At 40.4% G+C, this 11,771-nt stretch overlaps 1 protein-coding gene across 2 annotated transcripts; it reads left to right on the plus strand.

Moving 5' to 3' along the window:
* The first annotated feature begins 272 nt into the window (after positions 1–272).
* Positions 273–9,485, plus strand: LOC124997626 (protein phosphatase methylesterase 1-like). 2 transcript variants are annotated; one of them, XM_047571470.1, is made up of 13 exons: positions 273–887; positions 1,726–1,915; positions 2,011–2,068; positions 2,650–2,701; positions 2,789–2,943; positions 3,085–3,175; positions 4,628–4,693; positions 5,300–5,444; positions 5,655–5,772; positions 6,773–6,817; positions 8,692–8,756; positions 9,098–9,165; positions 9,279–9,485. In XM_047571470.1, exons 1-13 carry the CDS (start codon positions 859–861, stop codon positions 9,298–9,300), a joined length of 1,104 nt encoding a protein of 367 aa, XP_047427426.1. In that variant the 5' UTR covers positions 273–858; the 3' UTR covers positions 9,301–9,485. The 2 variants fall into 2 exon arrangements, with proteins under 2 accessions (XP_047427426.1, XP_047427436.1); XM_047571480.1 differs by having other exon boundaries at positions 285–887; positions 5,300–5,423.
* The last annotated feature ends 2,286 nt before the right edge of the window (positions 9,486–11,771 follow it).

Here is an 11,771-nt window from a genome sequence, read left to right on the forward strand (position 1 = left end):
CCTAGACTCCAAGCCTACAAGCTAAAAGTAGCTCCCCCTAGCCTCCAAGCTAATAATAGCCGTTTCTAGCTTCCTAGCCTCCAAGCTAATAGTAACTCTTCATAGCTAAGATTAGTGCTTCCGAGTCCCCTGGCTAATAATAGCTCTTCATATGCCCTAGCCTCCAAGCTACTAGTAGCTCTTCCTACCTTACTAGCCTCCCAGCTAATAGCAACCCTTCCTATTCCCCTAGCTAATAGTAGCTCTTCATAGCTTCCTAGCCTCCCAGATAAAAGTAGTTCTTTTTAGCTTCCTAGCTAGGTTTGAGGAGTAACTGTGTGTTTTCGTAGGACAAGGAAAAAATCTCAGAAACTCTCAAAGCTTTGGGAAGCATATCAAAAACCAAAATACGAGATGAAACAAGAGCATCTGGACTTGAAGGGGCCCAGTCCTCCAGGTCTGGTTGTAGGACTCAATCTTTCAAATAAGGACTTTAAATATTTCTGAGCTTCGACCCAACCGTGAACTACCAGAATCTACCAGAATCTGGCCACTGTTTGAAGCTGCCAGAAGAATTAAAAAGGGGTTTTTGACCCTTGACCCTCCACTTACCTGCTCCATCCTCTTCAACTGTCTCGGCCAATGAGACGCAACATTGGTGACGCTACCTGACAACAGCAGCTGATCTGGTATTGTCCTGTAGTGTGTGTGTTCGTCCTTATACCAGTCGTCCAGCTCCTTTTCTTATTTGGTCCATGGAAGGAGGACGTGTACGAGCGTCTCTTCCTGCGGATTGAGGGGAAAACTTGCTTCATCGCCTCAGACGGAAACTACAAACACAAAACACCCCGTGACGTGTCTTTCCTGCTGAGTTGCAGCATGTGGGAGGAGAACTTTGACACTGAGCAGTAAGTCACCTCTCTGAAATACGATGACCCTGGATGAAATACCAAAATATATCATATAGTATGCCATATCTTTGTGACTTGCAAACTACTCTGGAAATGATTTGCCTACTTAAAAACACACTGTAATGGGATAATACTATTCAATACATCCTCCTATTTGCAATGGAAGTGGTAAGATTTTGGGCCAAACTAAATCAAAATGACTTTTGAAAGTTGCTTTCAGTAGCAGACAGTGAATTAAGAAGGTTGTGGTTATATTAGTAACCATAGTTTATCCCTAATTTACCAGCATTAACTGTTTACTGGATGTAGAATTTACACGCTTTGTTTTGTTTTCAAAATGAGATAATGTTATTTTAAAAAGGGTATGCACAAAATACTCTTCAGCCTTTTCAGTCAAGGTACATTTGTTCTGTTTTGTTTTGTACTTTAACGGAAAAGGTTTTGGTTTTTGGATAATATAGTCTAAAAATCAGTGCAGTTCAATACTTGGACACATTACTACTTGTCAAAAATTGAGCAAAAGGGGCCTAAACCCTGTCAAAGACTTCCTTATTCTCTCTCAAAATAAAAGTCTTCCCCATTGCGTCATAGTTACTCATTTCTCTGAGCCACATTAGGAGTAAACGCTTTGGAGTAGACACATATCCATAATAGTCACTTTATTTCTTGGTATGATTGTCGTGGTCAGATGTAACCCCAAAACAAAAAGTTTAGGATCACAATTTCACATGCAATGATGAAATGTGCATGTGGGGCATTCTGATTATTGCAGGTATTGTGGTTTGTGTGGGTAGTGTACGGTGTTTGTGTTTCTGTGCGTCTACATGTCGACCAGTGAGGTTGGACGCAAACTGGACTACTCGCCGGTGTCGTGGCGGGAGTATTTTGACCAAATGGAGGACGTGAGCGTGGGGCCGGCCGACAGCAGGGACGTCTTCAGGATCTACAAAGCAGGAAGTGATGGACCACTGTTGGTCCTTCTGCACGGAGGAGGACACTCTGCACTGTCCTGGGCCGTCTTCACAGTAAGCATCAGTGAGGCCAGGTGATTGTATCGGTTGCCACGTCATGCTAACAGTAGCTTATCTCTTTTTGTTTGTTTGTTTGTTTGTTTTTTTAGACTGCCATTGCCAGCAGAGTGACCTGCAGGGTACTTGCCATGGATCTCAGGGGCCACGGTGAGGCTCATCTTTGACTGGAGACATGCAGGATGCAACAGAACGTCAACATCAAAACTTAAACCTCACTAAAACATCTTGGAGAAACTTTTCTGTAAATAGTTAAAGTGGAGTCAGTTGGAGAGTTTGAGTTTAAATCACAGGGTTGCTGTGGATTCATTTTGATTAATTGTGATTAAATATCATTCACTTTGAATCCATATTAATCATGTTTCACTTTGCATGAGCAAACAGACTCAAGAAAAAGTATTTCTTGAGTCTGATTAGATATAATAAATGCCCAATGTAATCTAAAATCTAAATTCTAATCTAATCCGATCTAATCTAATCTAATCTAATCTAATCTAATCTAATCTAATCTAATCTAATCTAATCTAAAATCTTGAGGTTGATGGCTTTCCCTTTTCGACCTTTCGTTTATACATCAAGAGCGTCAAAAACCCCTCGCACAAACTTCTTAAACTCCATTTAATTTCTTCCTGATTTTGAATTCAACAGGCCTTGGTCACATTAGGACCCTAGTTTCTCAGTCACAGGGAAGGGTTTATATTCTTAGTTTCTGAATTTATTTCTCATTCAAGGTGGCACCGTGGTCCGCCAATCGGACGACTTCTCAACTCAAACTATGTCGAGGTAACAGCTTGAGACAAAAACACGAACACGGCTGATAACTAACGCCACCAATTCTAATCCTCTTTAATTGTTACTGTCAACTTTCAGCGACGTAGCCAACGTGATTCGAACCTGCTACGGCGAGACTCCGCCCCCAATCGTCTTGATTGGCCACGGAGTCGGAGGGGCGATAGCAGTGCATACGGCCAGCAACATGCTAATACCAACCACTGTGGGCCTGGTGGCTATAGACGTCGTGGAAGGTAATCGAGCACACCGACTGGTTATTTAACCAGGAAATAAAAGAAATACCTTTAGAAAGAGTCATGGCTTAGACAAAACAGCAACAAACGTGCTTTCAGGGCAGATATTTTTGTATACGTAACAATGAAGTGTTCTTGAAGGCAGTGCGACGGATGCCCTCCACAGCATACAGAACTTCCTGAAGGGAAGACCCAAGTCTTTTAAGTCAATGGACCACGCAATAGAATGGAGGTGAGAATATGAGGCACCATGTATTTAATAGTTTTTTTTCACACCTATTTTTATATTTTATTCACTTGCGCACACATGAAACTATGTTCATATAATCCAGATAATAAGGAAAAAATACATGTGACAGAAGATGTCAAGAAGCCATCAAACAAACCATAAAACAGGAAGAGAAAACTATCAACAAAAACAAAAGAAAGCTAAGCTAACCTCATTTGCATAACATATGACAGAATAAAAACATACATGAGTAGAAACCTTGTCTATTCAGTCAATCCAATCATCCAATAAACAAAAAATGTATTGAGGAGAGAAAAAAAAATACAAAATATAGCAACCCTACGTCACTGATAAGGCCACGCCCCCTTTTGGGTGACAACAAAGGAGAAGATGTCATACATTACCTGGAGATTCAAGGAGGTAATAGAGTAAATGTCCAGGTATGACACCTCCGAACCCACTGAGTGGTGTTGTTCACCCATTTGTCGGTCGGTCAGCTCCATGGACATATGACCCCTGTTTTTTCAAGTTTTTCTGTAACAATTCTTGGCAACAACATTATATATGTGTCTGCCTGACTAACTTAGCCATTTCACCCATTTTTAGGCCGATGAATGCTAGCAACTCAAAATAAACAGTGACTACAGGGGGATTTGTATTTACTGATAGTGCTTTGTTTTCGCCCAAATAGGGACGTGGCCTAATTTCCTTGACCATGTGCACTTTGGAGTTCCATATCTGTATATCACGATATCTAAGGGACCATGTTTGGTTTGGAAAAAAGGAAAATGAAGATGATCTACTTCTCTAGTAGATCTAATTTACTGACGTACAACATCTACGTTACTGACAACTTCCACTAGACCAAAAATGGGCTAACGCTAGCTGCTGTAGCTACAGTCTGTAAGAGTTCACAATCAAGAACCAACATCAGCTAGTTATTTATTCCTTTACCAACATGAACAGTTGAACCAAGAATTGTTCCAAACCAGCAAAAGTCTACCGCAGACAGATGTCATGTCCATTCTGAAAACATGTTGTGGTCTACGGGATGGAATAATGTCTCTGTAAGACAAGCATAGAGTTAGAAATGTTATCACAAATCTATTTTCCAACAGACTCTTCTATAGCAAAACCCTAGATCCGCTAGCTAGCGATAGCTGCTAGTAAAGCACCTTGCTATATCACCTACAGTCTTACGGTACTTTTCATCCACTAAATGCTATTTCGCAAAAGTAAAGCATCCAAACCACTGTGAGGCTTGCTAAACAAGCTAAGGCAAAAGCAAAAGGAAGATTATCAAGGACGCTAGCCATTGTAGCATAGCTGAGGAACACAGCATTAGTATCAGATGTCATTTGCGGATTTAATAACATATTGATGCAAAGCTTCATAACTGGAGAATAATGAACTGAAGTGGCTGACAAATTGTTTTTCCTCTCTGTTTTCCTTCAGCGTAAAAAGTGGACAAATAAGGAACTTGGAATCTGCCAGAGTCTCAATGGTTGGCCAGATAAAACGGTAGACAATCGACATAAGACCTCATCAGTCACTGACTTCATTCTTTCTTCTCAGAAAACAGCTTAAAAGGATTTGCAGCCCTCAAATTCTACATAAAAATGTCTCAAAACATGTTTGGATTTTCACACAAATCTTGAAAGTAGACAAAGAGAACGCGGTCAAACTAATGAAACTGAAATATTAGACTTGTGTCTTTGTTTACTCAGGAAGATGAGCCAATATTACATCTCAGTGAGGTGCAAACGTAAATGAACTCAAAAGATTTCCAATCATTTTCATGATCCACCCGTTCAGGAGTGTTTCCAACAAATTAAAGAGACTCAGTTCCTGGTTTAGTTAAAATAAATCAAGGATTTGTCTCAGTCTGATCTTCACAACACATGTTTGTAGAAGTGTACGATAGAAAAGGTCCCAAAACAATCTCTGAAGAGCTTGAAAGCCACAAATAATCCACAGAGTCAGACAGATTGAAGACAACTCTTCCCCTCCTTTTATTCATTCAAAAATGCAGAAAATTCTGAGGTCTGCAAATACTTTCATGCGCTTTCTATATGTACCAAAGTCAGAATGCAGACTTAAACCATCCTCTGGCCTATCCTGTATTAGATGTGAGGTGGAAGAGGCGGACATCCGGGAGCAGGCCAGCCCAGACACCGACGTGGTTGTGGAGCGCAACGAAGAGTTCTACGATCAAAGCTACGTTACCGACAAAGAAAACGCGGCCTCAGAGGTGAGCCTCAGCGAAGGCCAGGTATGAAAACGACCACCCAGGTGGTAATGGGGTATTTCATTGACGTCCACTTAAAAGCAAGCAATCAACTCCAGCCTTTATGAATACTTGTTTTATTTGTTCTTGAATCACTTGTTTTATTAAAACCTGCACGACATGATGTTTGTGTCCTGTCATTTTCGTAAAGACCATGAACTTACCGTGACATGTGTCGATGTGCATGTGTGCTAGAGCGTGTACAAGTGGCGCATCGACCTCTCAAAGTCAGAAAAGTATTGGGACGGCTGGTTTCGAGGAACCTCCAACCTCTTCTTGGCCTGCAACCTGCCCAAACTCCTGCTGCTGGCTGGTAGGCACTTCAAGACCAACATTTATCACCATCCATCACAAGTGCAGCGTTGTGCAACATAAATGGACCTTCCAGTTGCCCCCTAGTGTCCACGTCCTATCCACTAACATGGAGGAAGTGGAGCTTATGGCCTATACTGCAGCCAGACACCAGGGGGAGCTCTACTTACTTCATATAAAGTTACATTTTACGTAATTTTACTTATTTCTTTCCACGTTACCATTGGATTTCAGTTTTAAATAGAGCTATAAAAATAGTTTCCTTTGGCCAGAAGTGGCAAGACCCACGTGTTTGTAAGATTGTATTTCATAATTTATAATTCCCAGAGTCCTCTTGATCCTTAGATTTACAACAAATGGCTGTTTTCAAAACAGAAGTCCATTAACCTTAACGAAGATAATAAAACCATGTATTCCAAACAAAGATTCACAGCAATTTCTTCATAGATTCACATAAAATTTCCATTTCTTCACATTTCTCGGTGTCGTATCTCATGATACAAAGCTCCTGAGTTGTTGAAAACGTTCACGAGGGCGTGAGTCTAGAGGAAGTATGGACGGGTCTCTAAACATACAAGATGCCATCGTCCCCATCCCCAGATTTTTGGACTTAAGAGAGGGCTTAAGGCGGAGTCGTCCATTTTTATGTACAGTGTGCTTTTACCTTTGAGTGCGACTCTATTGACCACATTTCTAATACCGTGATGCAGGAATGTTCTCAAACCTTATTAAACCTGGTAATTTAAAACCAAAACATAATGCCCAACCTTTTCCATGGCCTTCGTAAATGTAGCCATGTTTAAGTTTTATCTGAATCTAAATCTGGATTCCACATGTCTCTGATGACGTCTACGACTACCGTTATTCTTCAGTTCATCAAAAAATTAAGCGATCTGATTGGCAATCTTTGCTCTGCCTCCAGAGAAACTTTCTATAAAACACATTTATAGAGACATTCTTATTCAGAGTAAATCATCTCGACGTGTTATTTCCATTTTCAGGTATCGATCGGCTGGATAGAGATCTGACAATTGGCCAGATGCAAGGTGAGACGCCGACTCAACAACAGACTCATCCAGACTCAAACATTAAGTTCCATGTCTTCATTGGCGCACTGTCGCATGGTTGTTGATGGGGCTCGGGTCATTCATTTTCAGGGCTTTGGAGAAGTCATTTTAGTTCAGGGCCCACGTTTAACCCAATTTGATCTCAAGGGTTCGGGACCAGAAGCACAAGAGATTAATAACCTGTAAATAAATGACGACGACTCCAGATCTTCCACTTTGTTTTTAGTGCAATTAAATCATAGAAGTGTTCAATGAACTCTCCTTTTACAGAGCTTTTTTATCAAAAAAAGTGCATTTCTGACTAAAACAGTTCAGCCCGAGGGCGGCGCAGTAGCTTGGTGGTTCCAGCTCGGGCCTTTCTGGGTGGAGTTTGCATGTTCTCCCTGTGTTCACGTGGGTTTTCTCCGGGTACTCCGGCTTCCTCCCACCTCCAAAGACATGCTCGTTAGGCTGATTGGTGGCTCTAAATTGACTCTAGGTGTGAGTGCGAATGGTTGTATGTCTCAGTGTTAGCCCTGCGGTAGAATGGCGACTTGTCCAGGGTGGACCCCGCCTCTCACCAGATGCCAGCTGGGATAGGCTCCAGCAACCCCCACGACCCTAGTGCACGACCCCTATGTTTACAAGAAACACACCGCCTTGGTGTGTTACAACCATATTTTTCCTCATAAGGAGAATTCATTTGCACAAACCAGACGAGTTTGGGAGGAGGTTGTACGTATCAAATGATACCACCACCACCACCGATACGCTGTGTACGAATATCTGAGATGAAGAACGAGCAGCAGGGCTGATGGGAAATGCAGTTCTTACTTGGAGAAATAAAATGCCACGTGTATGTGGAGAAACTCTACGCTGGGAATAGCTGACATTCTTTCCTGGGAGGGAAAAGGTGACGGACGCCTTCGCTGCGTCTCTTGGGATGGACTCTCACATCCACACTAACACACCTTGAGGCGGCAGCTTCCTCTCCAGAGACAGCTGGTCGTGTCAGTCAACAGCCATGCTGGAAGTGACAGCCTTGGAAAAAAATAGCATCAAAGATGAATATATATGGAGCAGAACCAGGAAGGAACACATGTGGAATTATGTAAGAGCAGAATGTGTTTTATGGTCACCTGGAATAGTTTTCAGTTGGTAGATGGGGGATGGGGGGACCTTTTTGGAGCATCCTTCGGGTAGATGCCATACGCCTAATATGTGGCCCAATATTTGACGATAGAGGGAGCCAGGGGAGTGAACTGTCCCGGTTATGATTCTCATGGTTGTATTGAGCTGAGGCAGGAGGAGCACTGGCAACTCGTGGAAAAAAACAGGTTGAAACCAGATGCTACTGCCTCAATCTTTGACCTTTCTTCACATAATGCACAAATGACAAGACTGTCCCTCACAGTCCACTATTTCTGTGGATCTCTTTTAATTAACTCTTTCAAATATCGAAAGCTAAAACACTTTTACGCTCTCATGAGATGGTTTTTCAGACATATAAATGCAAAACTGCACTGGGAACACTTTTTCTTATTTCCTCATCACGCAGGGGGTCATGATGTGACCAGCTCATTTGAAATCCATCTTCCTCAAAGTGAAGATGAGAATTTGAGAAAATTATGAGATATCACGTAAAGACGAGATATTACGAGAGTTACAGCTCATTCACAAAACACCTTTCAATGGAAACACGAACAAAAGAGCAATTTCACAAATACGGATTTTATTTTGCGGCTTATTTACAAACTCCAACATATTTCAGGGTGCAGTAGAATATTTTCTTCTGTCTCTAATGGATCTACTGATGTTTCAGAACCAAGAACGGTGCTGTTTTATGAGTGTGCGTCTTTCCTGATCTCCTCCAGGTAAATTCATGATGCAGGTGTTGGCCCCTTGTGGTCACGCAGTGCAGGAAGACAAACCAGAGAAAGTAAGAGAATGAATTTTATGCTTTTATAAAAATTTGTTCAAGAAAAATACTGGTGATTGTATTAATGTTCGTGACTGAGCAGAACGTTTGATTTTACGGAAAACTTAAAACTGTGCAAAAAGTTAATAAATAAATATGACAAAGTGACAGAGGAGTCTGTACCAAATCTTATTCCAATTAATCCACTTGTGGCGGAGATATTTGTTCTAACAGTACAAACCTTAACCTCGTGGTTTTCCAGTAGCAAAAGACAAAAATGGCTGCTAATGAATTTCAGCTAGGATAAAAGCTGCTTGACGCAAAATACATTCCTACAATTAAATGGTTTCGTTTATGTTTAGGTGGCTGAAGCTGTGGCCTCCTTCCTGTTGAGACACAAGTTTGCTGAAGCCATAAGAGAAACCAGGAGGTGAGTTAAATCAGTTTAATTTTCCTTGTGACTCAAAGAAAAACACACATTACTGACTTATGTGCAACTCTGCAAAAAAAATAAAAAAATAAAAATGTTCTTTCTGTTTTCAGCTCCAACTCTTTCACTCGATGAAGACCTGAAAGCAGATCCTCTTCGTGACGATCTCTAGATAGGAGCACACATTTCCTGGAAAACCAATAGAATCTTTTCTTTCTTTCTTCTTTTTTAACATTTTTAAGTTCTTAGAGTGTCTCCAACATATGGTTCTGTTTCCCACTTCCATTATTAAAAATCCAACTGCCGAATAAACATTAAGATTTAGCGTTCTCACAGTTATTGCATCTGTTGCTGCATGACCACTGAACTACTAAAGGCTACACTGCCCAGAAAAAAAGGTATTAAATATGTATTAAAATTACTTGAATTCAATCTTAAATATAGATATATAGATATCATTATATTAACTTATATACATATATGTTCATTGAGAGAGAGAAAGAGAGAGAAAGTTTATTTCAAACAGGATTCACAAAATAATCTATGGAAGAGTATTAGGGCCACCGATGAGGAAAAAATAAATGACAGCAGGTAGATTTTTTTTCAGCATGCACTACAAGAAAAAAGTCGAGATTTCAAGAAAAGTCAAAATTTCAAGAAAAAAGTCAAAATACAACGTTAAGAACAAAGTTGAAATGTTGAAAAAAGTCTAAATATAATATGAAGCAAAATAGTCGAGAAAGAAGTCGTATACAATGTCAAGAAAAAAGTTGAAATACAGTGTAGAGAAAATAGTCAAATAATGGTAAGAAAAAAGTCAAAATATTGAGAAAAGTCGAAATGTAATATAGTATCATCAGCCTCTCTTCTTCCCCTGGAAATGTTAAAAGTCTTAATGTTGAGAAAAAGGTCTACATACAATGTTGAGAAAAAAAGTGTAAATGTTGAGAAAATTTGAAATAAAGTATGGAGCAAAAAAGTCGTAATACAAATATAATTTCATGAAAAAGTCAAAATGTCGAGAAAATGTTGAAATACAGTGTTGAGAAAAGTCAAAATATAGTAAAAAGTCGAAATGTTGAGAAAAAAGCTGTAATGTCAAGCAAAGGTCGAAATACGATGTCAAGAAAAAAGTTTAAATACTTTTTTGACTTTTCTCGTCAAAATGAAATTTGTCAAGAGTGCATGATGGAAAAAAGTCTTCCTCCCCTCATTTCTCATGGGTGGCCCTAATACTCTGCCATAATCACTCACAATACACAAAACAAACAACTCAAAGCTTGAAAAGTCGTAGGATGAAGTAATGCTTACCTCTACCTTCCATTTATAATTAATACAACACAGTCATGATGTCACAATCATCCAGAATATTATTCAAAGAGAAAAAGAACAGACAAAAGAAACAATGAACAACAACTTAATTCATGAACTTGGTCTAAGTTAGCGTAGCCTAGCGTATCTGGACTCAATACACCTGAGTCTGGTAACACCTGGATTTCATTACAAAATAACTGGTGATCTGACCTCCAGGCTGCTATTAGCTAGCTAGCTATTAAAAAAATGCATGATTAATGCCAAGTGAGATTTAGCTTTTTATGGAATTAGTAAAAATATTTACCCATATTAGCTGTCTTCCATCATATTTCCTCAAGTAAACAGTGAACCCTTAAGAAAGTGAGTAACTGTAATTGTATTAGACTGTCTGGATGTAAGCCTAACATATTTTGTGTAGCAGTAGCCACCATTCAGTAACAGCAGTGAATAAAAGTGTTAGTTGTTTAGTATAAAGCCACGTATTTTGTGCCCATTGTGTGTCCTCAGACTGTTATTCTTGATATTATCTTTGGTGTGTCATGAATACTATGGAATGTGCATCCGTAGAATGTGTCGTTAGCTAAATTAAGAACTATTTGTCTTTAGTTTGAGACTCCCGGAGACGCTAATGTCAAACAGGACGACTGTGTTATCGTTATGAAACAAGAGTAGACGGTGGTTCATGGTTCTGAAACAACAGTGGTACAGCAGATACTAGGATCATGATGGGGGCATCTCTTCAGCTCCCTCTCTTATTCTTCTTCTTCCCCTGATGCCCCGTCATTCTGGACCAGGGTCAGTCTGGACTCATCAGACCTCATGACCTTCTTCCATGTCTCCAGAGTCCAGTCGTTGTGCTGCTCCCTAGCAGGATGGAGCCTTTTTTTCCTGGTTGTCCTCCCTGACTAGTGGTTTTATTTGGGCTCAACAGCTGTTCAGTCCCTTTACTTTGTTCATGGTGTAGAAATTATCTTTATTTCTATTAATCAGCCCTGACTTCTATTGCTGGTTTCCTCCCTTCTTTCCCTCCTTCCATCCCTTCCATACATCCTTCCTACTTCCCTTCCTCCCTCCATTTCTCCTTCTTTCCTTCCCTCCTCCCACCCATCACTCCGTCTTTCCTTTCCTTCTTTATTAGACCCCCTCTTCCTTCCTTCCCATCATTCCTCCTTCCTTCAATCCATCCTTCCCCTCATTGCTTCTTACATACATACATCCTCCCTCCTTCCCTTCGTTCCCTCCCTCCCTCTCTTCCTCCCTCAGTGATCGTCCATCTCCATCAATCAGGATCA

This window comes from Mugil cephalus, chromosome 1 (assembly GCF_022458985.1).
Source record: "Mugil cephalus isolate CIBA_MC_2020 chromosome 1, CIBA_Mcephalus_1.1, whole genome shotgun sequence".
Lineage (NCBI taxonomy): Eukaryota > Metazoa > Chordata > Actinopteri > Mugiliformes > Mugilidae > Mugil > Mugil cephalus.